This window comes from Zootoca vivipara, chromosome 7 (assembly GCF_963506605.1).
Source record: "Zootoca vivipara chromosome 7, rZooViv1.1, whole genome shotgun sequence".
Classification (NCBI taxonomy): domain Eukaryota; kingdom Metazoa; phylum Chordata; class Lepidosauria; order Squamata; family Lacertidae; genus Zootoca; species Zootoca vivipara.
Genome location: NC_083282.1, coordinates 63,022,794 through 63,049,739, shown reverse-complemented (window position 1 = coordinate 63,049,739; position 26,946 = coordinate 63,022,794). Strand labels below are relative to the sequence as shown.

The 26,946-nt window shown below is 39.5% G+C and overlaps 1 protein-coding gene across 7 annotated transcripts in view; it reads left to right on the top strand.

Annotated features, from left to right (window-relative positions):
- Nucleotides 1-26,946, top strand: part of CSDE1 (cold shock domain containing E1) — a 28,749-nt gene continuing 1,803 nt past the window's right edge. The window contains exons 1-21 of one of the 7 annotated variants that reach the window (XM_060277165.1): nucleotides 1-105; nucleotides 4,218-4,611; nucleotides 5,355-5,514; nucleotides 7,556-7,705; nucleotides 9,357-9,555; nucleotides 10,879-10,988; nucleotides 11,341-11,433; nucleotides 11,852-11,949; nucleotides 12,826-12,907; nucleotides 13,260-13,388; nucleotides 13,547-13,672; nucleotides 13,913-14,125; nucleotides 15,769-15,909; nucleotides 16,167-16,325; nucleotides 17,130-17,237; nucleotides 18,036-18,211; nucleotides 20,337-20,449; nucleotides 21,838-21,957; nucleotides 22,148-22,326; nucleotides 23,457-23,620; nucleotides 26,062-26,194. In XM_060277165.1, the coding sequence (XP_060133148.1) occupies nucleotides 5,389-5,514; nucleotides 7,556-7,705; nucleotides 9,357-9,555; nucleotides 10,879-10,988; nucleotides 11,341-11,433; nucleotides 11,852-11,949; nucleotides 12,826-12,907; nucleotides 13,260-13,388; nucleotides 13,547-13,672; nucleotides 13,913-14,125; nucleotides 15,769-15,909; nucleotides 16,167-16,325; nucleotides 17,130-17,237; nucleotides 18,036-18,211; nucleotides 20,337-20,449; nucleotides 21,838-21,957; nucleotides 22,148-22,326; nucleotides 23,457-23,620; nucleotides 26,062-26,194 (2,619 nt within the window). In that variant the 5' untranslated portion in view covers nucleotides 1-105; nucleotides 4,218-4,611; nucleotides 5,355-5,388. The remainder of the gene's footprint in view (nucleotides 106-4,217; nucleotides 4,612-5,354; nucleotides 5,515-7,555; nucleotides 7,706-9,356; nucleotides 9,556-10,878; nucleotides 10,989-11,340; nucleotides 11,434-11,851; nucleotides 11,950-12,825; nucleotides 12,908-13,259; nucleotides 13,389-13,546; nucleotides 13,673-13,912; nucleotides 14,126-15,768; nucleotides 15,910-16,166; nucleotides 16,326-17,129; nucleotides 17,238-18,035; nucleotides 18,212-20,336; nucleotides 20,450-21,837; nucleotides 21,958-22,147; nucleotides 22,327-23,456; nucleotides 23,621-26,061; nucleotides 26,195-26,946) is intronic. The other 6 variants (XM_035122143.2, XM_035122141.2, XM_035122140.2 and 3 more) reach the window with 6 other exon arrangements.

The window sequence follows — 26,946 nt, the reverse complement described above, 5'->3', positions numbered from 1 at the left end:
GCCCTCCTCTCTGCCCGCGAGTCTCGCGAGAAGCCGGGATTTATTCCTACGTGCTGTGCCGTGCTGCTCATGGCGGCGCTGGAGCGGGGGCGCTGAGCTGTTGGGGTAAGTGGGGTTGTCCCTGCCGGGAGGCCGGCAACCTCCTCTACCCGCCCGGCACGACCTTGACGGTGGCGGGCAGGGAGAGCCGAGGGGGCTTGGAATGTTGCCTGTCACTCTGTCCCAGGGACCAACGGTCTAGCGCGGGGGGAACCCCTCCCCCACCCGCCGTGTGCCCTGCTCGTTTGACAGACGGGTGCAAAGAGGCGGGGGGGGGGGGCGGAAGGGAAGAAGCGAGAGAAAGGGAACCTTGCTGAGCCGAGCGGGCTCCTTCACACTCTTTTCTCCCCAGCCCCCGTTTGTCTCCAGACAGGGGCCTAAAGAGAGGGAGGGAAAGGGAGCGGACTGGTGGGCCCGAACCCCGACATCACTACGGCTCCCAATGTGCACCGCGCGACTGGCCTTTCCTCGCAGGGGCCGCTGGGGCTTGGAGTTCAGGGGCGCGGTGCTCTGGGCAGCCGCGGCGATGGAAAGCACTCCAACTCCCGGCACGGCGCCTGTAAGCTGCGCGGCCACTGGGCCTTCTGGGGGGTGGAGTCCTGGCACCTCGTCTTCGGCGGAGCGGAGTGGGCGACGGGAACTACCTCTCCCAGCATGCAGCCTGCGGGTGCGGGGAGGGGAAGAGGAGGTCAATCTTCCTTTGTGTGAGGGGGAGCGGTCGCCATTTTCCTTCTCTCCCTCGCTCTACCCCCACCGCGCCCCAGCTTCGAGAGAGGGGCAGATAGTGGAAACGACCCAGGCGCCTGAGGGGAAGAACGTGCCCGTCGGTGTAACCGGCGGGAGGGGCGCCCAGGGCTGGATTCCGGCCTTGGCTCGCCCCCAGTCGCAACAGGGCTGGGGCTTTGGGTTTCCGCATCCTTTCATTTTCTGATGCGGACCCCCGCCCCGCAAGCGTTAGATCGTCCCTCAGTAGTAGGAGCCACCATCTTGCTGCCTCAGTGCCATGTGCTGTGGCTTTCTTTAATGTGATGCTGCGGCACAGGATGGAATGGCCACCCGTAGCTCCTTTCACTCATGTGGGCAGCGGTAACGAAGCTGAGGAAACACGATTGTCTGGCACCACTCTGCGGTCGTCAGAAATCTGTTTTGAGCGCTCACCCTACAACTAGGCAATTCAATTCATTTGCTGCAATATAAGACTATAAAGCCATTATAATCGCACATTCAGATCTCAGAGCAATAGTTTGAGGCTTTCTTCGATTATTATTACATACTGCCTAACCAACATATTCACCCTTTGGGTTATAAGCATTAAATACGGGTGCAATCTGATCCGTAAGCCTCCTTTAAGAATAAAGCCTTTGATTTGCTGGTGACTTTGTCTCCAAACGATGACTATTTGCTGATATATTCCATGGGAAAGGGGTATACAGTATAACAATACTGAATTCTTAAAAGCGATATTGAATTGCAGTGCAGTCCTATGTGTGTTCATATATACACACACTCTTGGGGGTAAACCCACTAAATTTGGTGGTCCTTTATCCTAAGTATATATGCATGGTTACAGCTCAAACCCATACATGTCTGTTCTATAGGATTTGCACTCAAAAATTATGTTTAGGATGGCATTCAGCCTCCTGTATAATTTTCTTTAATTACTGCTATCTCTTACTTGCATGTGGATTCTTCTGATCTTGATTACCAATATTATATTTAGCTAATACAGTACCAAACAATGTTTTCAAAGACAAAACTCTTTGGTGGATGTCTCTGGAAACATGTAGCAATGCCTTGTTAGTGTTGCAATCTAAATATGGCTGCCAAAGCTTACATCAGCTGTATAGACAATGTACAGAAAACTTGACTTGTGTCAACAAAGTACAAAAAAACAAGTCATAATACAACTGAACTTGCTTTTTACTGTGCTGAACTTGAGCTAATCCTTTGTGGATTCATGTGTTATCCCAGAGTTTGCTGCATTGGAGGCTTGGCAGCTGCACTGGGTGTTTGCCATTGGGAGGAGTATTTATAGCAGCTGAGCTGAAAAGTAAAGAATTTAAAGCACAGACATACACACTACTGATTTCACTGAACTACAGTCCAATGCTTCACAACATGGGAGGATCAACATATTTTGCCACCAAGTACAGGGAATAGTTAGGTTTAAACTGATTTAGAAGCAAGTCCATCTGAATTTGGGGGTTCTGTGTAAAATATGCATAGGAATTAAGACTACATTCAGTGGAATGGGCACTCTTCTCTTAACCATGCTTATGTTGAAGTAATAACTACAGTATTTGTTTTAGTTGAATTTAATTTCAAGGCTGTGCTTAGTAGTACAGCGTAACAGCATTCTAGATTGCACCAGCTAAGCTAACCTGGTTCTGTTCTTACAAAAATGTTCAATTGTTTTCTTATCCTGCATGCTGACCTTCCTACTTTGATTGGCTAGGAGAGATTTGGGATGTTCCTTTTTTGCCTTACTAAGTTTCTTGGTCTGTTTTTAACTATGCTAACTGTACATCAACAATAATATATGGAAACACTTACTATTCAAGAGATGTTGTCTTTCCTCCATAATATGTTGTCTTTCCCCAAAACATTGTGGGTTAGGAAAGACTACAGAAGTATAAAACCAAAGATGTGGGTTTAAAAAAAATCTATTTACTCGTGTTCTCACTCTTCCTGCTCATTTTCTTCTCAAGATCACAATCCTTATTCACTCTCCTTCCCTTTATGTTAGCTGGCTCAGCTGTTGCACAGCATCATTCTGCATTCCATGTCCAGTGAAGTTTGGATGCTGAAAAAAATTATCACTGGGGTCAGATTTATCTATCCATTACCGCATCCTGACTATCACATAGGAAAAGAAATATGTAGCCCCTTCATTAATGAGAAAATACATTATATAGATGCTGTTGATGATTTATTAATTATTAGCATGTTATAAAAGACAAAGTAATAAAAGCCATAGTTAAAATATACCAAAACATACGTCTAGTGACAATGAATGAAGCAAACACTAATAGATGTACTGCTGGATAAGTGTTTAATGGTTATTGTATTTGTTTAAAAACCACTTAAATATTTTTTTTGTGTGTGTGTTTTTAAAAAAACCTCATTAAAACCAGCAGTAAAATATAGTTTGCCATGGCAGTGGCCAAGTGGCCAGTATTGTCTGCACCTTAGTTTTCAAAGTCCTGTTTGAATAGGAAGGTCCTGGCCTGCCATGAAGCCAATCTAACTTCTCTTGGGTGGGAATCCCATAATATGGGAGCAGGCACAGAAAAGGCTCTTTTGTGTCTCCACCAACTATGTCTCTGATGTTGATGGGACCAAGGGAAGGTGTTCACCTGAGGTTCTTAGCACCCAGGCAGGTGTTTGTGTGTGTGTGTGTGTGGAATGTACTGCTTCTTCCTAGTGCATTGGGTTTGGAAACAAATTCAAATACACAACTTAAAATGCAACTTTTGCATTTGTCTTCTGCTATAACTGGCAGGCTCAGGATGAAAAACAAGAATATACTTGCATGTTTCAACTCTTAAATCTTTTAGCAGTTTTCTTTGGTATTGGCCCAGATAAACTGCAGAGATTGGCTTGGACAAGCAGCTTACAGCAAACCTTTGTGCTACCTGTGTAGTTATGCTTATTGTTCATATTATATGATAGCTTTAAATATTATAAATAGTTGTACTGTTACATTAGAGCCTGATAATATCGACATTTTTAGGTTACCATACTGCTTTCCTGGAAAGCAAGTAAAAGTTCATTTTGGAAAGAAATAGACATTTCACATATGTTTTTGCATATCTGTGGTGATTCGTGTTTGTCTCTGATCTCTGTTCCTGAAGCAACAGGAATTTATATTCCAGTTGTGAAAATGTTCATGACTCAAATACATGCCTATAAATGTATTGAAACTGGTTAAGAAAGCCTGATCAGCATATAAACATTAGAATTTACTAGTAATTTCTGAGATTCTAACCAGTGGTTATGTTCAGTGCAATTTAGGATTTGAGCTTAGTAAAAAGGTAGAAGCTTTTTTCAAGCATTAGTAAAACCTTGGGAGTTGTGAGAAAGATCTGCTCAGAAAGATGGGATCACATCAGTTAAGTGTCCAAAATGTCTAAAAGTTGTGGCATAATAGACTTCTTGTTTGTTTGTTTTCTCTCCAGTATGAAGTGTAACAGAACTGAATTTACCACCTGAAACTGCTGCTTCAAGTTCAGATCAGGAAAGGAACACATCACATCGTAACAACAAAACAAGACCAAAGAAGAGTAAAATTTACACTGAAGACACAACACTTGATCTGAAACAAGAAGTTTGTGCCTACTCAACAGCTTCAAAAGAGCACGTCCCAACACTGCTAGTAGTCTTTGTTTTCTTCAGTGCTGTGCTGAAACTGCCCAGTGCAGCACCAGTTATTCCTTATTAGCTTGATAGATCACTTGTCTCTTGCTATCTCTTTTTTTTTTAACAATAGCAATCTTCAAACTTTGAAACGTGTGCTGAAACGAAGAATTCGCGAATACTACTGAAAGTGCAATATTAGAATATCACTGCGAGGTTGGTGCATGTACTCGTTAAAACAGTAATAGATACTGGAATTAAAACTACTGTTTGACATTAGTTTAAATAATGCTTTTATTTAAATCCTGACTGCCTTCATTTGGTCAGAATATCAAAAGCAGAGCTAACATCTGGCTGTGGTGCTTACGTTTTTAAATGATTCAAGTTCATCAGTATTGCCATTTGGTTATATTTGCTGAGCTAACTGTGGAATGCAATCTTATCATTGTAGCTATTTCATTAAGCTTTCTGCTACTATTTTCCAGTTTCTCCCTTTTGAAATCAGTTTACTCTAATGCTATAAGTCTGGATCTCAAACTTTCTCCATATCCTTCTCCCAATTACTAGTATCGGTCAGTGAGTCTCCATTTCATAAGCTGGTAGGTTTAAATGTTAATTGTCTGCTATAAGGACAGCTCATAGCTGTCAAGTTCTCCCTTTTTTAAAGGAAAATTCCCTTATGCTGAATAGGCTTCCTCGTGAGAAAAGGGAAAACTTGACAGCTTTGGGACAGCTGAATTAATAGTAACCATGAGTTCAGTTAGCATCCAGCTTCTGCTCTCCATTTCAGAACCCCTCTTGAGGTAAATTAAAGCTATTAAATGCTTCCTTAACTAGCACATCAATCCCTTCTTGTCTTAATATGTTAGGAGGCTGCCAGAATGGCAGCTTTTTATGACACTGGATAAGTGGCAGATATACATTGACAAGGTTGTCTTGTTTGATTTTGTTATATGCAGCATTATAAAATTAAGTTGAAACAGGCGTAAAAATATGGCAAGCACCTGGAAAGAATTTGTTGAATTTTCCATGCCGTCTTCTCCCCCTACTGCATACGTTAGTGCCAACCTGGGCAATGCATCTCCAGTCGGACTGAATTTATCACCTTATGGCCAATCAGTAAGTTCTTTTGCCATACTAGCAATATTCTTAAGGGTAAAGCCAAGCTAGCTCAGATGGTGTGATGCAACAACCTCCTTTGAGCAAAAAAAAAAAAATGTGGCCAGTTTGCAGATTACTAGCAGAAATGTCTGCTCATTTTGGAACCTCTTATTAAACAAAGCATCTTATAACCCTGCCAGAGTGCAGTGAGCAGGCTAAAACACTCAATTTGACAGTTTCAGTTTGAAAATCATTTCACACTCACCCCTCATTCCCAACCATTCTTTTCATTGGTCATTGTACCAGACCTAGTTCCTGTTTCAGGGCAATTGGTTACCTCTCCAGCTGTTTAAAATCAAAACTACCCTAATACTTAGATAATTTTGGATTTCTTTTGTTATTTACCTGGAAAACCTTAAAACAAAGAGATCCAAATCTTCCTTCAAACGGCCAAAGGCAGCCGATTCAAATTTTGAGTCTTTTTGAAAATGAGCAGAGTATACATCTGCCAAATTTTCTTGTCTGTGACAACTCCACGTCTAGCTGGAATACGGTTGATAGCTAGTTAGTTGAAACATGTCCATCCTTGGCCTTTACTAGCATGGAAATTGTTCAGGGGTTCTCCCCAAAAGCCTGTAAGATTGGCAGTGAACTGCTAAGTTTAAAACTTTATGTCCTTGAGAGACAATGTATTTGTTCTCATGTCTATCATATTTAAATGCTGGGGAAGGGGCTCTCTTCAACCCTCTAAAGACTTGTTTATTAGTAATGAAATGGAAGAGTAGTTGTGATACCATGAAGCATAATTAGGCAAAATTCTCAAGCCTCAAGATCATATTTCAAAATAATTGAGGGCTGCTGAAATGGAATTAAAAGTGCAGCCCAGAAAAGGGCCATAGCACAGTGTTAGAGCACATACTTTCCATACACAAGGTCCCAGGCTCAATCCCTGGCATCTTCAGTTAAATAGACCTTTCAATAGGGCTATAAGAAATACCTTTGTTTTATATCACTTTCAACAGCTGCTGATCAGTAGCACTGAGCTAGATGGACTAATAATATGATTCTTTATAAGGCAAATAATAATCTTAAAATAAGAAAAAAATCCAGGAAAATAAGCCTCTAAAATCTCTTGTTCATTGCCCTAAAAACCCTGAAAATGACTGCTACTGTACACCAGTGTAGGAATTTCTTTCCTGCATTATGGATTTGACATAGTAAACAGTAAACCAGCAACTGTTCATGAATACAATACTGGTGCAACATGCTCTGTAGAATAGAGGCCGTAAATTGTTGCTAGACCAATTTCACTTCAGTTCATCTCTGTGCAGTACAGTTGATGTTTGCTTAAATTTATTAAATAAAGGTTGAGGAAAACTGAGACCAGCTGTTATCTTGCTGCCAATATTCCTGATGTCCTAAATTTAGTTAATGACCAGTTTTGAAGTGCTCCTTACTTGAAATTCAGGTACTAGTCTCTGTTCTCCAAATAATGAGAGGGAAAGAAAGACTTCTCCTGAACCCTTAGGGTTAATGAACACAGATAACATAGTGTTATCTGGGTAAAATTCCAGTTTTTGAATTGTTAACTGTGTGAATGTACTCTTTAGAACCTATGTAACAAGCAGTTTTTCTGTGTCTCATTAATAGTGCCAGTTCTTCTGCTATCCCTTTAAAATGGGAAAAGATAAAATGCTATTATAATTCTATCTGGACATACTGTTTGCTGCAGTGCAAGAACATGCAACATGTTACAACTCTTAGCTCAATCCGTTACTCAGTTATTTCCAATGACACTTCTCCCTTGTGAGTACTTTTGTGTAAGAGCTGGTCAGAGTTCTGGTAGTATGAGCAAATCAGAACATTGTTGGAGAGGAATTGACCTAGAAATAGTGCTTGCTAATACTATTTATACTGTAATCCTATTTTTAAAAAGGAAATTTGGATTGATTGCTTTCGGCTTCCAGCTCTCTTGAGAAATGGAATTTGATAATTACTTGGATGTTTTTAAAGATGTGCTAACTATTGACTAGTTATACTGTGTACTATGTTATCACAGCTGTATGAGATGGAGAACCATTATACTGTGTCATCAGATCCTCTCCCCCCTCCTGCAGCTCCCCCTCCTTCTCATCCTTTACCTTTCTCTTCATCTTCTACTTCATCCGGGTCTAAAAAACAGAAGAGGACCCCTCTTTATCAGAGATCTGTAAGTCAGGGCAACTTGACAGACATGGAATCTTAGCATGGGGATCCTTTGCAGTTAACTCATCTCTGTATATGTTCTCACTTCTAACTTCACTGATATTAAATCTCAACAGGTTAAAGGATAAAATTCCACTTAAACCAGCTGGAAATCTTGCTGGGTTCTTAAAAGGGGCTTTCCTGTATCTGTTTCAGAAACTTAATGAAAGCTTGGTCATTTGTGTGTATGTGTTGCAACTTCATTTTATTCATTCTGATAAATTGATTGAATGTATCTTGCCCACATAGATTTATTTTCCTAAATCTTCAAAAGAATGATGGCATAGATAATATAAATTCTACTTGACACACTTCTAATAGGAAACAGTTTATAGCAAGCACCTTCTCCAGATGCATTAATTTCTAAGTAGGGAGTTGTTGCATCTTAAGTTGCCAAAAAATGAGTTGCAGTATGTCTTAGTGCTTTTTGGTTGGCAAATATACAAGGGATTTCTGTTCTTGTTTCTTTGCAAGAAGAGAAATGACCACTATTCTGTATTTCATAATGTTATCTTAGTGCCTGTACCAGTTGACAAAAAAACCCAAAGCCTCTTTCAGCCCAATCCTATACTCAGAAATCCCATTGAGTTCAGTGGACCTTGCTCCTAGGTCATTGTCCATAGGAGGATTGCCCACATGCATCTCCAAAAGCTATATGTGGGCTTAGAATCTGGCATTTTCCTTAGTGGGTAGGTCAACTCTGATTAATAATAATGACAGCAAATGGCATCATTACCAGCATAATGAGTAAGAATCTGTTTGGTTATAACTGTGCTGTTAGACTATTGTGTTTAGAGCTTGTTACACTTGGAACTTTTGTACACTTAATGGCTCCTTGGAGTAGCAGGAACTTTAGGTTTGCTTTCTTAAACAGATACACAGGAAACTGAAACATATCTGTAAAATATATGGTCTCAAAATGCATGATTTTGGCAATTTCTTGCCTTGAGCCCTTTGACTTGCATGATATGCTCACTGATTCTTCTAACAGCAAAAGTTAAATGATACCCTAATACTAACTTATCTCTGGATTTGATTTAACTTAAGATAGCAAAATTGTTTTAAAGCCATATTTATATCTATGTGTTTCTAGAAGATTAATGAGAATTCAGTAGGGCAGTTTTCTCTGTTTTCTGGCATTAACCACTGCATTTGTGGACAGAGAAGGAGCATTTAAGCTGAACGAGTACAGCAAACAATTATGAAAGTTCATAAGATATTAGGCCTCCAGTTCAACAAGGGTAGAGAAGGTGCTAATGGAAATTGCCTTGAGATTAGCAAGCTTTCGTCTTTGCTTTCTTGGTGGCCTTCTTTGGCAAAGGCAAGTTTATACTAAAGACTAATTTTGAATAAAGTATTAACTTTATTCTGTATATAGTGGGAAACTATAGTGCCATATTAACCACATATAGATAAATCCTACAAGCTAAATGTGGTTTAGTTACTGATGGATTTCAGCTAGACAAATAGTGTACACAAGCTGTGCCTTAGCTGCCAGGAACTTGCTTGCTTGTCTGATGCTCTTTAATGCACAGTATGTGTTCTGTGTTCCCTTAAGTATGAAAGGCGATGGGAATTGCTTTTGGAGGATTTCACAAGTTATCTTTTGCTTTCAGATGAGCTTTGATCCAAACCTTCTCCATAACAATGGACATAACGGGTACCCCAATGGTACTTCTGCAGGACTGCGTGAAACTGGGGTTATTGAAAAACTGCTAACCTCCTATGGATTCATTCAGTGTTCAGAACGGCAAGCTAGACTGTTCTTCCACTGTTCACAGTATAATGGCAACCTACAGGAGCTTAAAGTGGGAGGTAATTCATCTGGTGGAATTCTTTGGGTTCATAACTGAGGCTCTTTACATTAGCACTTCTTAACACTAGAGATGTGTCTGCCTAGTCAATAGTAGTTAAACCAACCATTAGTTGAGAGAGCCATTCCCATTATCTGTGGATTGTTTTTATGTACACTGCTTAGAAATGTAAATAATTAAGTAATATAGAAATGTCATAAATAAATAAATGATAGATAGATAGGCTTAACTATATGGATACTTCTATGATATAGATATATTGAGTAGAGTACAGTATCGTAGAAACTGGTTTCCCATAATGTGTTCTGGGAAGCTTTTCCTTTTTCTTCAGTAGAATGGCTGATAAGTTTGCTCGCCACTACAGACTGCTATCAGGGTGGGATGTAGGGCTCATGTTAATTAATCCCCTTATTTACTAACTACATGGCCAGACTATTTGTTTACAGTTAGGTGCTGTTTTTAACTTCTAAAGCCCTAAATGGTTTGGAGCCAGGCTATATAATGAAGACCACTATCTTCTGTATAATCCTACCCAAGAACTGAGGTCTTTCACAGAGGCCCTTCTCACTGACCCGTCAACAATTTCAAAAAGTGATAGTGCTTGAGGGCCATTTCTGGGATGGCCACCACCTCTAAAATTCTGTCTCTCAGGCAATTATGGCTGAGATTAGGGCAATGATTATGGCCCTAAAAATACAAGAGCCCTTCTGGATCAGACCAAAGGCATATTTAATCAGTTATTCTTCTCTCACAGTGGCCATCTAGATGCCTTTGGGGACCCTAGAATTTGCTTTAGCTTTTTTTATAACACTTACAGTTGTTTTGGTAGATGAAGAAATGTGGTGGAAAATACCTCTGGTGTCATAAAGTTGTGAAACCAGTGGACTAGAAGAATGGGCTGTGAATGCTGTTCAGAAAGAGCCTCGCATTTTGCCTACTCTGAGTTCATGAGCCAGATTCAGTGACTGAGGAGAATGCAGTCATGTTTTAAATTGTTATTTTGATATTAGCATGCATGTGCAAGATAAATGCCACTGACTAAGATCCAGGGGAACCATTTACATGCAAGCAACTCATTGGCCTTTTTTGTAGTTCTCGAGAGTTCTATCCTCAGGCATTCGTCCCTGTCTCCAATACTACACAGCCTCAAAAGCAGTCTTAAATTTGCATGCTTAATGCAAATTTAAGACTGCTTTTGAGGCTGTGTAGTATTGGAGACAGGGAGGATTGCCTGAGGAAAAGTAAAGCTGTGCTTGCGAATTATTCCTGTTTAGTGTTACTAGACCTGTCTTGTGTCATTGATAAAACTTCAATTGCTTTACAGATGATGTTGAATTTGAAGTATCTTCTGACCGGCGAACTGGAAAACCGATTGCTATTAAATTGGTGAAGATTAAAACAGAAACATTACCTGAAGAGCGAATAAATGGACAAGTTAGTGGCTATGATAAGCTTTTTTCCATGCATGCCATTTGCATCTGCTGTGGTCAGACAAACAAGGGCAGAGTTGAGTGTAGCATGCCTCTCCTTGGTTGCATAGAAATATTTTTCTCAAATTTAATTTTTTCCGCTTGTTTTGGCAAGCACGTAAAAATTGTGGTTTTACCTAACCAAGAACAATTCTTACAGTTAACAAAAGTACTGTAAGATATAAGCTTTGCAGCATGGCATACTGTTGTGGGTTACCTGTAAAGTGCATCCCCAAGTGTATTATAGAAAACTAACAGTCTGATGCATAATGCTGCCTCTGGAAATAATTAGCAATGGATTTTTTTTTGACTGGTAGGTTGTGTGTGCTGTTCCTCACAACTTAGAGAGTAAGTCTCCAGCTGCCCCGGGTCAGAGTCCAACAGGGAGTGTATGCTACGAACGTAATGGGGTAAAACTTATGTATTTACTTAAACTTTTTGACTGATCCTCCAATATGATTTAAACTAAAATACTTGCCAGAGTAGACAGTGAAAAAACTGTACTTGCTTTAAAAAGTTAAAATTTAAATTGCTAAAAACTTATTTATTGAAATAGAAAAACATCTGACTTCATGTTTTGACTGTAAATCTGAAATATTTTCACAACTTCAGTCTAGAATTATATGGCTAGTTAAAATGAAGCAGAAAAGTTAACTGTTTACTAATGTCTTCACTGTGACTATTTTTTAGTTTCATAAAATGCTAATAAACCGTCAAATATTCTGCACACTTCCCAAGTTCTGAAACTCAGAAGTTTAAACTAACCAGGACTTTATAAATTTCTCTAGTCGTAGCAAAATATTAATGATATCAAATTTTAATTCACAGGAAGTATTCTACTTAACTTATACCCCAGAAGATGTTGAAGGAAATGTACAGCTGGAAACCGGAGATAAAATTAACTTCATTATTGATACAAATAAACAGTAAGTAGATACCTTGTAATGACTCAATCCATGTTAGCTCTAAGGTAGTAAAGATCTCCAGAAACTAGTGTTACTACTTTGAGTTGAAGTATACTTATTGGGACGCGGGTGAGTGCCGCAACCCCACAGTCGGTCACGACTGGACCTAATGGTCAGGGGTACCTTTACCTGTATACTTAGCAAACTTTGTAAAGGCCATTCAGATCAAGTTTCTGAAGATGCTTTGTTTTTGAGTGGTTATTAAAATTGCTAGTCAGTTTACCTTTTTCTTTCACTGACAAAAGGATAATCTGCATGACAGGAAACTTGCTACTTTTTTTTTTAAGACCTAAATGTGAATGTGTACTTAAGTAGAGATTGTAGTAGTGTGATGTTTTCATCTTAAAATATCCTGGTCATAACGAAAGGAGACTTATGCCTTTCCAGTTTGTAGAATAGAATTTAGCACATTAAACATATAAGGTGACCCAGTTTTGCACCAACTCATGCAACTCATCCCTCCTAGTCCGTCCCCCCCAATCTGCTCTGGTGGGATAAACTAGGGTTTCCATATGTCTGGGAATTCCTGGACATGTCCTTTTGGGGGGGGGTCCTACATGTCCATCTGGGGGGGGGATTCTACATTTTGAAGCAGATGTCCTGCATTCGGGGTTTAATTTTGTGTGTAACCTGGGCTTGGCAGCAGAGGAGCTATCAGGCGATAGCCCTAAAACAATTTTTGGTGTCTGAATTTGTACCTCTTGAAATATGGCAACCCTAGAGAAACACAACTGGAGTCACTCATAGAATTTAAGAATCATTCTCTAGTTGGCTGTATTGTGATAAGTCATTGAATTATATTTTCCTTGTGTGACCTTCATCTACTTTGTCCCGTAGTACTGGTGCTGTAAGTGCTCGTAACATTATGCTTTTGAAAAAGAAACAAGCTCGGTGTCAAGGAGTAGTTTGTGCCATGAAGGTAAATTAACACTTAACTACTTTCTGAAATTTACTTGTACAGTTATGGAACCATGTGGGTGTGGAGGAGAAGGTGTATAGACTTATTCTAGGACTTTTGAGACAGAACTTCCATGTAAGGTTGCTTGGGAGTAAGTCTAATTGAACATTATATCTTGCATCTGAGAGAGCAGGCATTAGATTGGGCTTTATATAATTCACTCATTCCTCCTTTAAAAAGTTTTTATATATGCACCTTTTTTAGCTGTAAATCTTTCTAATGACTATTAGTCACCAAAAAATGTCTTCTTCCAGCTAGGTGGATATAGATCAAGATAGTATCTCTTTGCTTAACGATCCTATTTTCTTCTTAGGAAGCCTTTGGATTCATTGAAAGAGGTGATGTTGTAAAGGAGATATTCTTTCACTATAGTGAATTTAAAGGTGACCTAGAAGCCTTACAGCCTGGTGATGATGTGGAGTTCACAATCAAAGACAGAAATGTAAGACCAAATTTCTTAATTCCAACTTAAATTGTAAATGCATGACATTGCAGGAACTTCCTTAAATGTCTCTATTAGATTTGTATGTTGTGTGACCTATTGTTGGTCCTTGTAACTACTTAACCAGTTGACTATTTGGCTTAATTTTCTGCTTATAGGGTAAAGAAGTTGCAACTGATGTAAGACTTTTGCCTCAAGGAACTGTTATTTTTGAAGATATCAGCATTGAACACTTTGAGGGAACAGTAACCAAAGTAATTCCAAAAGTACCCAACAAAAATCAGGTAGCAAATATCTTGCATTACTGTGTACAGAAATTTATTTGTAAATGTTTTTTAAAGTACTTTGATAGTCTATGACACTGAGCAAATTCTGTAAAGGGAAACAAATTGGGGAAATCATTAATGAAAGAGGCATCCTTGGGTGCTACAATGAAAGATGGAACTTGTGCAGCTCTCAGTTGATGTTTTAAAACTGTGCAATCCATGAAAGCTCTAATGTGGCCTTTTTTGTACTCTGATCAGAATGACCCATTACCTGGGCGTATAAAAGTAGACTTTGTGATTCCTAAAGAACTTCCATTTGGAGACAAAGATACAAAATCAAAAGTGACGCTGTTGGAAGGTGACCACGTTAGATTCAACATTTCAACAGATCGGCGTGACAAATTGGAACGAGCCACTAATATTGAAGTTCTTCCCAATTCTTTCCAACTCACTAATGAGGCTAGAGAAATGGTAAGTAATTAAAACTGCATGCCATGTCTACTTTCATAGGAGTATGCTCCATTGAACTCAGTGAGAATTACAGCACAATCTTATAGAGATCTACTCAGATGTAAGTGTTCTACACAGAGAAATAGGATATAATTACTGTTGCCTCACTTAACATTGCTGGTACTGTAGAATGATGCTAGATTTATGTAGCAATGAACACTGAAATAGTCCTGAGAAGTTGTCTGAATCTTCAGCACGTTGCATTTCTCCTGGCTACGTGAGGAATTATTTTCCAATGAGGCCTTTGATAGAAGATGCAGCAAGCTGCAGTTTTACAGTTTTAACTTCTATATGTCTGTATACATATTATAAATATTTTGGGCACCTGACTGATAATATCCAGTACCACATTTCTGCATAATCAGAGGTTGTTTCTTGTGCCTCAGTCTGAACTCTTCAGAAACTTGGAAGTTGATCAAGTGGGGGTTGGTTCCTATGCGGGGAATGGGTTGTATCCGGTATTGCAGGTTTGCTTACAGAACAAATTTCCATGCGCACAACAGAACATCCTCATTTTCATCCCCTCCAGCCCTTGTGCACCCTCATATTCCCAACTTCTGGGTGGTTGGGAAACCCTCTGGAGCAGATTTTTTTTGGGGGGGGGAGGTCATGGTGGTGGAGAGGAAATGGAAGTCATTTATTTTTTAGATAAGTGACCAAGAAATATAATAATAAGCATGACAATGGGAGGGCATTCCAGTGCTGGATTGCTCCCATGGAGAAGGGAGTACATGAAACTTGCATTTGTAAAAGAGAAAATTTTCTGATTTACATATCCCGTTTTAAAGGAAATGTGTATCAGGAATTGCATTGAAATCCTTTTGTTACCTCTTTCCACCTCCCTTTATCTCAGTTTTCAGAAAGAGTTTTGCATCTTAAAAACTGATGTTAGATTTCAGAGAGCAATTTGAGCTTACCTCAAAGACTTGCAAGTTCAGAGCCATGTTGGGACTTGTACAGCTAGTTGCACAATGTTTTGAATCCTCCATCTGAGAATACAGTTATTTTAAATGAATAATGCCTCACAGTTTTTGTTCACTCAGGAATTAAGAGTGAGAAAAGGAAGAAAAAACTTTGTGGGAAGGAAACAGTTCACTGAGATATTGTCTGCTTGCTCTGGATTTGACTAAGTCTTAGTGTTTTCCTAAAAAACTACCATTTATCTGAGTCAATGAGCTTTTTATGCTCTTCCATTGTAGGGTTTTTCTAGGAGTTGGGGAAGATGCTGGGCACAAATTACTGCCATAGACGTGTCATTATTTCATAACATTTATTTTCCGCTTGGTTCACATGTGGCTTGAGTTCTCTCATTGACTTATTAGGCTGATGACTGTTTTTTTAAGGCAAGGAGAGAATGCCTAGAACATTGTGGACTAGATTGTATTCTGTTGTATCTGACAGATAATCCTCTAAGGCAGGATTTCCCAAACTTGGGTCTCCAGCTGTGTTTGGACTACAGTTCCTATCATCCCTGACCACTGGTCCTGCTAGCTACAGATGATGGGAGTTGTAGTCTGAAAACAGCTGGAGACCCAAGTTTGGGAGTCCCTGCTCTGAGGATTCTTCATCAGCTATAGTTACTGACCTATGTGTTGCGTCCACAGGGTGTGATTGCTGCAATGAGGGATGGCTTTGGTTTCATTAAATGTGTTGACAGAGATGCCCGCATGTTCTTTCACTTCAGTGAAATTCTAGATGGGAACCAGCTCCACATTTCAGATGAAGTAGAATTTACTGTGGTTCCTGTAAGTACAATTTTGTTCAATTTAAGTTTACCAACTTCATGTTGCTTCAGGTCATTTATTTACCGTATATTTGCTGACGTACTATGCTTTGTTACTATCTTTCATCTAATAAGATCTCAAGATTGCTTACTGTACTAATTAAGGCAGAGATAAAACTAATAATGAAAACAGCCAAATAAAATAAAACAATACAGTATCAGCTGCAGAATTCAGTCACTTTTTATCATTTTATTAATTTCATGACCTTCCTCTTCCAGGATATGCTGTCTGCTCAAAGAAATCATGCTATAAGGATTAAGAAACTTCCAAAAGGCACTGTTTCATTCCACACCCAGTCAGATAATCGCTTTGTGGGCACTATAGAAAAGGAAGCTACTTCTGCCAAACCCTCTAGTCCAAATAAAGGCAAAGAGAAGGTAATACCGCCTGGGGTTTTTCTTCAGTTTCTCTGTAGAATAATAACTGAAAATGTCTATAATGATTAGACAAGGAATATATTTATAAACATTCTCTGGCTGAAGATAACAGTTTCCGTACTTTTATTTTTCATGTGTCCTTTGATAGGGATAAACACATATATTCCAACAAGATAATGGAAGTACAAAAGCTGGTATTGCAAGTGTGTCTAAACTTGATTTACTTAGTGTGGTTGCAAGGTTTGGGTTTTCTATCAGCACAGTGTAGATACTTTTTGGTTGTAGAAATAAACATAGGTGCTGAATCTTAGGAGCATCTCTCGGCTGTAAACTTATTCTTATACTAAGTATCCAGTTAAAACATACCGGTTGCATTATTCTTCCTCATTGCTAAAATAGTTTAGGGTTTTTAATTAGATCCTGATTACACTAATGCTACCAATATCTCTGTTCAGTGGAAACTTGGTAATATATATTTCAGAAACTGGTCATGAGTTACCTAATTAATACTACTTTCGTGTATAATCCTAAGTAGAAAAAGATAGGATAGGCTTTCTTGAAGTTCCAACAGTGATTGGTTATACATCATTTTTAAAAATGAGGTGTTTCCCTGTATAAATACATTGATGTCAAAACTAGTGAATTTCATGAATGATGACAAAGCTTAGTATATTTTCTGACACTGTTCACACTAGCATTTCACATTTGTATTGACTGTCAGACTGAGGTCTATTGGAAAAAGTTAAATTCCTTCAGTTTTGACCTTCTTATATTTTATTTCCTCTCTCCCTGCCCCACTTTTAGGAAGCTGAAGAGGGAATAATTGCTTATGATGATTGTGGGGAGAAGCTGACCATTCCCTATCAGGCTAAGGATGTGGAAGGATCTACTTCTCCTCAGATAGGAGATAAGGTAATATGCATACTATTTTTAAAAACGTAAGAATGCCCATGATTGGGTAAAATACTTCTAGAGATCCTTCTGGTTTTTCAGTTTTCACTGTGTTTATTTGTCATTACTACCTCATTACCTTCTTAATATTAAAATTCCTTCACTAGCACCTTAAAGACCAACTAAGTTTTTATTTTGGTATGAGCTTTCGTGTGCATGCACACATCAGATTTCGTGCATGCACACGAAAGCTCATACCAAAATAAAAACTTAGTTGGTCTTTAAGGTGCTACTGAAGGAATTTTTTTATTTTGTTTCGACTCAGACCAACACGGCTACCTACCTATAACTTCTTAATATTTTTAGAGTATACTGAGAACTGGTGCATATTTGTCGACTCTCTTCAGAAGCTGAGAACCATTCAGGCTATGAACCTTACACCAACATCTTGTGTCCCTGGATTAAGATTTGTTTAAAGCTGCTTTTGTGTAATATATTTTTTTTAAAAATAAGATCTCAACAAAAACAATGGTGTCACTGTGAAAAACAGTTGTGAATTAGTATGTGAATCCCTCCTCTTGTTTGACTACAAATGAGACTGATGACGTTCAACTTCAAATGGCATAATAAGAGAGTACTGACTTCAACCCTTGAGAACTGAATAGCCTCAGTGAGGGGATTTTCAAAAGAGAGCTAATACTACCATAAATTGTTTTCACTTCTGAGAAAAAGCAAAATGTCTCATTAGATTGCATGTGATCTTCCCAATCCTTCTGGAAGGCATTTTATTTTGTCTAACAGATATCTTTTCCCAAACAGGTTGAGTTTACAGTCTGTGAAGTGAAGAGAACTGGGTTGCAAACAGCTACATCTGTAAGAATGCTTGGTAGAAACTACAGTTCAAAAAGGCTTTTAGGATATGTGGCAACTCTAAAGGATAACTTTGGATTTATTGAAACAGCCAATCACGATAAGGAGATTTTCTTCCATTACAGGCAAGTTGATTAGTCTAAGAGTTTGTTGGTCATTAAATCAGGCATGGTACAGGCCAGATGAAGCAGCTTCTGCATGATCCATACAGCAGCACACAGGAGTCCACATCACCACTGACTGTTCCTTGAGATTACTAACAGTAATGTGGATATATTGGAAGGGGGTCCATGTGGTCAGCTCTTGCATCATGATGTCATGTGCTGCAGTCCTTATATGGAAACCGTTACCATCTCATTTAAGTGTGCCCCAGTGGTTTTGAAAAGTGGGAACCTCCTTTGGTGTACATAGAACATCTGGAAGGAGGATGAAAATTTCCAGTGAGGGCACAGAATTCTGAGATAGGTGGAGTCACCTGCTAGCAGAAGATACTCATTGACTCATAATTGGATTTGTGACTGTGACTACTGCTCCCCAAACAGGTTTAGGATGATGCGGCAGAAGCTGCTGCTTTGTTCCACTTGTCTAATGCCAGTGCCGGATTAGTGTCTGGATCCTCAGATCTTTGCACACAGTAGCAAGCAAGAGTCCCTGTGCATCCTGCTGTGGAACAGATGGTTAATACTGAGTTGGTTGGTTTGCAAGGTAGAATAGCATGCTTTGTCTGCTCCCCGCAGACTGCATGTTAACCTTAATGTGAAAAAATCTTCCTATAATCCTAAAAAAAGTGGAACATGAGTGCTCTATGCAGCAGGGATGGAGAATCTCAGGCCTGGGTGCCCTGCAAGCCTCTCTCTGGCTCTTACAAGGTTTTTCACTCATGCTATACAGCAGGGACGTCCAACTCCCAAGAAACAGCAATCTACTCCTAGAAAAAACAACTGGCAGTGTTCTACCCATGGGGGGGGGGAGTTCAGAGTTGTTGAGTGTGGATAATTGAAATGAATCTCTCACCAACAACACAGCCGCTAACAGAAGAACACACACTAAATGCAACGCAGGGAAAGACTATGGGGAGAGGGACGGAGAATGATTCTAAACACGAGTGATGAGGATCCCACAATCGACCACGATCATCCGGGGATCAACTGGTCGATCACGATTGACCTGTTGGACACCCCTGCTATACAGCAACAGACATACCCATTGGTATTCCGCTGCACCAGAAGCGGTTTAGTTATGCTGGCCACATGATGCAAGATGAGCACCACACCCCATAGTTGCCTTTGACTGGACTTAACTGCCCAGAGGTCCTTTATGCTTTACCTTTACAAAGCTTATCAAAAGTATTATTCCAGTGTATATGTGTAACAAGTTAAAGACCTTTCAGTCACTTGGAATAGCAAAATAGATAAACAGTGGTACCTCAAGTTACAAACACCTCAGGTTACAAACGCTTCAGGTTACAAACTCCGCTAACCTGGAAGAGTTACCTCGAGTTGAGAACTTTGCCCCAGGATGAGAATGGAAATTGTGTGCTAGTGGCGCAGCGGCAGCAGGAGGCCCCATTAGTGAAAGCATGCCTCTAGTTAAGAACAGTTTCAGGTTAAGAACGGACCTCCAGAACAAATTAAGTTCGTAACTAGAGGTACCACTGTAGCTTTGATTTATTGCTCTCTAAAGCATGCTTTGATAGGCTCTTAACGTTCTGCCCTGTAAACTTCAAAAGCTCCTTATGGATGTTCTACATGAGAACACTAGTGCAGAAGTGTGGAACTTTGTGGTCCTCCATATGTTGCTGGACTACAACTCGCATTGTCTCTGACTATTGGTTGTGTTGAGTTAGGCTAATGTGAGTTGTACAGCATCTGCTGAGGGCATAGGTTTTTTGCTCCTATACTAGTGACATAAACATCCCCACTTTATATATGCTGCATATTCACATTGTATACGCTCATTTTGATGTACACAAATAATGGCTGATGTAAAAATACTCATGGAAGATCCATTTGTAATGTTGTTGATAGTGGCATGCTATGGGTGTTGCATAGGGCTCTTACATTTGCCCTCTGATTAATAAACGAGGTCTTCTACATGATATGCAGCCTGCTGCACTGTGAATGCTTGAAAAGTAATTAGATTCTCAAGATCATCCCATTTGTATTGGTTTGCTAAAAATGTAAAATTTGTTGGGATGGCATTCTTTGTCACATTTATGCATACTCAAGATTTCTTTATAATTGTTTGCAGTGAATTCTGTGGTGATATCGATAGCCTGGAACTTGGTGATATGGTTGAATACAGCTTATCAAAAGGCAAAGGAAACAAAGTCAGTGCAGAGAAAGTGAACAAGACACATGCAGGTAAAGCTGTTTTTAAATTTCTTTTAAAGCCAAATATTGGTCCTCAAAGGGTATGTACTTGGTGCTGACAGTTTTGTGGGTGCCTGCTTGTTGCATTTATCCCAGGTTTGAAAAACAGGAACTTAATTCCAGCCTCAGTGTTCCACTGTAATGATTGATTATCCAAAACTAGAAGTGAGAATTAGATCTGTCTTCGTTGCCTGAGGGCAATTCTTGCTTAGAAACAAGGCTAATTACAAACTTGTTCTATTAGTGTTTTGGATTAGATAAAACAAACACATATATGACATGAAAAGCAGGACAAAGGGGACAAATAAGTTGGCAGCAGCTGCTGCAACTACAACTGCTGCTGTGAAAACAGTAAAACGCTTGCATTTTAAAAAATAGCCTTCTCACTTGGAAAACCCCACAAAGGATTTTGTCAAGTGTGGAGTATAAATCAATCAATCATGATATCATAATGATGTGTGATTGGCATATAGCTGGTTCCACGCACCTGTCATATTTGGTCTGTGAGGCTGATCCTGATCAGGATCTAGCCCATGGAGCCCAAAAGGTTCCTCACCCTTGCTATAAAGTGTTGTTGTTTGACTCTGTATTCCTATACAGTATTTTGACTGAAGGGTGGGAACCTTGCTGTCTTCATATGGGTTGCAGATTCTGATAGAAAATATTTTGGAACACTGTATTGGAAACTGAATAGCAAGGATATAGAACTGAACAACTTTACCCTATAATAGCCACAAATTGGAGAATTGCACTACTCAATATTGGGAAACACTGCAGTAGAAAAATTGACAGTAAACTTATTTAAACTTTCATGCTGGAGATGTAGTGTTACATCTTAGAACAGACTTCCTCAACCTCGGCCCTCCAGATGTTTTTGGCCTACAACTCCCATGATCCCCAGCTAGCAGGACCAGTGGTCAGAGATGAAGGGAATTGTAGTCTCAAAACATCTGGAGGGCTGAGGTTGAGGAAGCCTGTCTTAGAATGTACGTGGGGAGTTGCACATTAGAATGTGATGCCATCAGGTTCCATATACAAGGAAAACGTGAAGTGCATAGTTAGGTGTACTTTGTGCCCTTCCCAAACATGAAGAAAAGCCAGTACTGACAGTATGTGGATGAATTGCTGTTTTCATCTAGTGATGTACTACTGTGTTTCCAGATAGCAAATATTAGAAAAAAAAGTATTAAGGGCTAACTTTCTACCTAGATTCCATCCCCCCCCCCCCCCTGCATTTTGCAAACCTGAGCCACTTTTAGATTTCCATACCTTTAGCCTTGGTAGGACAGGTTTTACTTGATACAGGGTGACTCTGCTATGCTCCATAAAGTTCTTTGGGAAAGATTGCCACTTGTAATGCGGATTACCTTGTTTTATAGTGAATGGCATCACAGATGAGGCTGATCCAGCTGTTTACACGGGTAAAGTAATTCGTCCTCTCAGGAGTGTAGATCCCACCCAGACTGAATACCAGGGAATGATTGAAGTCATGGAAGATGGTGAGTAGTGTCCCTTTCCAGTAGTACACTGATCTAATTCCATAGTTGGTTTGGTACCTTAATGAATCTTTCTAGGAAAGTTGGTTGAAGTGAGACTTGCATGTTACAATGTGATGTCTAAATGACATGGAAGCTGCTACTTCAGAATTCTTAGCCATTACATGTATTTGTGTTATGCTTGCTTCTCCAGGAGAAATGAAAGGTGAAGTCTATCCTTTTGGAATTGTTGGTATGGCAAACAAGGGGGACTGTCTGCAAAAAGGAGAAACCGTAAAGTTCCAGCTTTGTGTCCTTGGTCAAAATGGACAAACAATGGCTTGTAACATTACACCTTTCCGCAGAGCCACCGTGGAATGTGTGAAAGATCAGGTGAGAGGACTTCTTGAGATGCAAGCCACGTCTTTGCTGTTTGTGTGATTTTTCTGCATTTGAGTGTAAAAAACAAGATTACAGTTCTTGAATCTTGATAGAAGCCAGGAAGTATGAAAATATTATTGATCATGGAGAGACCTGTTACAAATGTTTTCTCTTTTAGTATCTTTTTTAAAAAATATATATTTATTAGAGATTTTTTCAAACAACCAAAAACATACAAAAATACAAGACACAAAAAGACAAAAAATATACAAAAATACAAAAAGAGCAAGAAAAAAGAAAAAAAAGGAAAAACAAAAAGGAAAAACAAAAATTCCCGACTTCCCCGCCCTCCCCTTCCCGAATCTACTCTACACCCCATTCAGACAGCTTTCATAATATGCAAAACAAAACAAAACAGAATCTTACATATCCATATCTTAAGTTCCAAAATACTTATTACTAGAGAAATAAAAATCATACATACACATATCTATCTCTAATTAAACCCCTTTTAGCCTCTAAATTCCCCCCATAAGTACCCCACAATTTTCCAGTTCTAATACTCTAGAAAAAAAAATTGAAATAAACAAAATCCCATCTAGACCCCCCCTCCCTTCCCCAGAAAACATTTCCCTAGGAGTCCCGACCAGTCCCTTACACCAATCCAGATCAGACCTTTTTAATCCGTCCATCAATTAAAATCCCTAAGTCTTTCAGCCTACACCAACTCTTGTCCACTCCATTCCCTGCTGTTCTCCCACCCTCCCATTCTGTTTCTGCTGCACACAGTCTTTTACACTTTCCCCATGCCAATTTTCATTTTTTACATTTTCAAATCCCACCATTTGCCCACTGTATGGATTGTGCTCCCCTTCGTTTTCTCTTTTAGTATCTTATCGGGCAGGGCTAAAATGTTTTTCTAAAAATGAGATCCGCTTTCCCTTTTGTCAAGAAACATTTAAGATGATAGTAGAATCCATTTATTTCAGTGGGTCTACGGTACTTTGAGTATGACTATCACTGGATATCACCCTAAATAGTTTAAATTATGTGCTGTTGGTAAATAAATTTCAGTCCTACTTGTAAACAATTTGATTGCTCAGGTTGTGCAATTGATAAGACAATTTCCATTCCTTTTTCAGTTTGGTTTCATAAACTATGAAGTGGGTGACAGCAAAAAGCTCTTTTTTCACGTGAAAGAAGTTCAGGATGGTGTGGAACTGCAGGCTGGTGACGAAGTAGAGTTTTCAGTCATCCTCAATCAACGCACAGGGAAATGCAGTGCCTGTAATGTGTGGCGTGTTAGGTAAGCAAAAGATACTAATTTACCTTACTCTCTTGCAGAGGGGAAACCAAGCAATACTGATCTGATTTCTTCATAGGGAATTGGCAGGCATCCTTGAGCTGCCTCAAGTTGGAATCTTGAAAGTAGCTGCTGGTGAACAAATTATTGAAAATCTATTAAGCTTTGTGTATAGGGGCCTTTCAGTGGCCCTTCTTTCCTTATGGCTTTGTACCACATGGGATGAGTTAATGTTGAGGGTGTTGGTTTAAAAGGGAAAATTGGGAAAGAAGAGGGGGAAATTGGCCTACCTTGCACCATAATGTTATACATACTCCATTCATTGATTCTCTTCATTTATAGCAGCCTTCCCCAACTCTGTGCGCTTCAGATGTTTTGGACTAGATAGCTGTCATCAGCCTCTGCCAGCACATCCATTATAGCCCAGTAGTGCCACATCAAATATGTCTTTCATGAGCTGCTTTCTTTAGCATTCAACATACATCTGTTTGGGTTTCCCCCTCTGTTTGCTAATAAACTTTTAATGTTCTGTTTCTTCACCTGTTCCTTTCAGGAACTCATTTTACACATTTGTAAGCTTGAAATACTACTGTGCCACTCATTTCCAAAACCTTAAAAAAAAATCGGTACTCCAGATACTGTGCAAGGACCATTTCCTAAATGTATGAATTCCTTGAGTAGTTACTCTCTCTCTATATATTGTTCTATCAGCTCTTTAACTTCCTATTCTCCCTTGTTTTTGGATCTGCAAAACATAATGGGTTGCAATCCTAATGTTTTGTGAACAAATGATCACTCATGCAACATGGCTTACCTGTCCTCTTTTTTGTATTTCAGCCTCTTTCATTCTCCCCCCTTCCCCAAAAGGTGCAGGAGATTGGGATTCTCAGGAGAGGTCTTGGGGGGAGGGCACATAAGGGCAGCAGTGGGAAAACCAGAAACATCTTGTGACAGCAAAGCTCCCTATATGCTGTAATCATGGGGAGGGTTGGGAAAGCCAGGTTTTGTGAGCAGTCTTCTACGGGCAACTCACAGTTTACATGGTGGTTATGTTCCAAGGCACTGTGTGTTTTAAGTTAAATTGTGTGCATTTGAAACCTTTTTTAAAAAACCCACCCCATTCCACCTTTTTTGTGACTTTTGGGGTCACTTCTGGGTTCAGCGCAATGTGTGCGTGCACAGTCAGCCATATGTCGGGCACGCCTTAAGTGGTCCGTGCCTGTACTTGCATTTGGACACAAACCATTGTGTGTACAAAAATCACTATAGTTTCATTACTGTTTTCCTTCTCGGATCTTTCTTACCCCATAATTCAGTTATCATTGGTGGAGGGTTTTTTTTAAAAACTTTAAGGCTGAAGCACAGTTATACTTGCCTAAATACTTGTAGTATTAGTATCAGTGGAACCACTTCAAAACATTTTGATCTTATTCTACCATTCCAATTGTCATTCTTAGCACAAAATTGCGCTGCAGTATTTCTTTCATTGTGCCTTTCTTGGCACTTTCCTGTCTCCAATTTATGTTGTGGGTTTCTTGTGCTTTTTGTTGTACTTCATGTTTTTATAATCCTGTTTTTCCTCATATTTTATTGCTTCCTGCATTCCCATTACTGTCAGCTTTATTTTGCATGTGTGCAGAAACAGAAGATAGGCACTTCAAATTCTCACATTTCCACTTTGTAATCATCGTATATAAAAGGTTTTCAGCTGGTACCCTGAATCACATGGTTTATGACTTCTGGGGGTTGGCTCAGTAGAAAACTCACTTGTATTCCAAACAGCTTATCACCTCTTTCACTTTGTGTGTATGCTCACTCCCCTCCTTTTGCCTCTTGGAATCATACAGATGGCACATACAGTCTGAGATGTTATCTAGATTTGGAGAGATGTGGGTCTTTGGGTGGGAGAAACATTCTCAGGGATTCCCTTTACCTACTTTGAAGCCCCCTGCATTGGTCCACAACTTACTTAGTGAGGGGACAGTTCAGTACTGGTGTCTAATGAGAAATGTGCAAATACAGATGAATAATAGTTGAGCATTGTCTACATGCCAGAGTGCTACAGATACTGGCAGTCCAGATGCACACTTATTAAAGCTGCTGTCTTAACGCAGTGACTTTCACGCATGCCATGATTACTACCATGAGCGTAATATTACTGCAGATTATGAATGCATCTACCTGTTGAGATGCATTTAGATAATGGAACTTTATCCAACATCAAAACTACATTTGTCATTGTAGGATGTCCATATATCTTGCACTGAATCCCCCTTCAAAATTAAACAGTTATTCCAGGGCAGTGTGGAAAAGGATATTAATAACCAGCATGAATGCTGTTATAGTAGAATGTTGGCTTTTTCTCGCTTTGAAAAAAAATAACAAAACATTAAAATACACATCTATGTGTTTCCCCCAATGATTTAGTTTGTTTCTATTAACAGTGAAGGTGCTAAGGCCATAGCTGCTCCACGTCCTGATAGACTTGTTAATCGCTTAAAGAGCATTACTTTGGATGATGCCAGCGCTCCTCGTCTAACTGTTCTTCGTCAGCCAAGGGGACCGGATAATTCAAAGGTATGTTATAGGACATTTGCCTGATGTGTCGTCATAACACTGGGATTTCCGCTTCTGGGACATACTGGATAAGAAGCCAGGCAACTTCCTTTTAATTGTTAGGAATTCTAGTAAATGTTAATCATCAGCAAAAGATGGAAGGACATAAAATACTTTAGGAACTCAATTTTTCCCAAAGGCAGTTGAGACAGGATGCTGGATTTCTTAGGTTGCTGAAACTGAGTTGAACATGGAAGTACAAAGGACTTAAACGATAAACTGGAACACAGTGCAAGATTTTAGAGTGCCTCTTCTCTAGTGAGTGTAATTCCAAAATAAACAGGGGGGGGTAGAAAATGGTGGGAGTACATGAATGTGTGAGAAGATTGAAGGTAATGGGTCAGTCAAAAACCCTTTGAAAAAGAGGGATTTGATGGGAGAGAAGAGGTACTAAATGTTTAAGGAACATGTGTGGAGTTATCTTATAAGACCGAGAGAGAGAGAGACTGTCAGATTGCAGAGGATTCTATAAGAGAGTGCTGTCATTAGCAGGGATGTAACTGGCAGACTAAGGGCTAAAAAGACATGGTAAAACTGGAGATTTTTAAACGGTATAGATGTGGAGCCTCTGCTTATTATTTTTTAAAGGGTGCCAGTGAAGAGATTTGGGGAATATTGTGTAGAGTAGTCTTCAAGGTTGGTGAGGGGGGGACAAAGTGTTGTGTAAATTGCGGAAAAACTCATCTGTGCTAAAGGGAGCTAGTTGGAGAGGG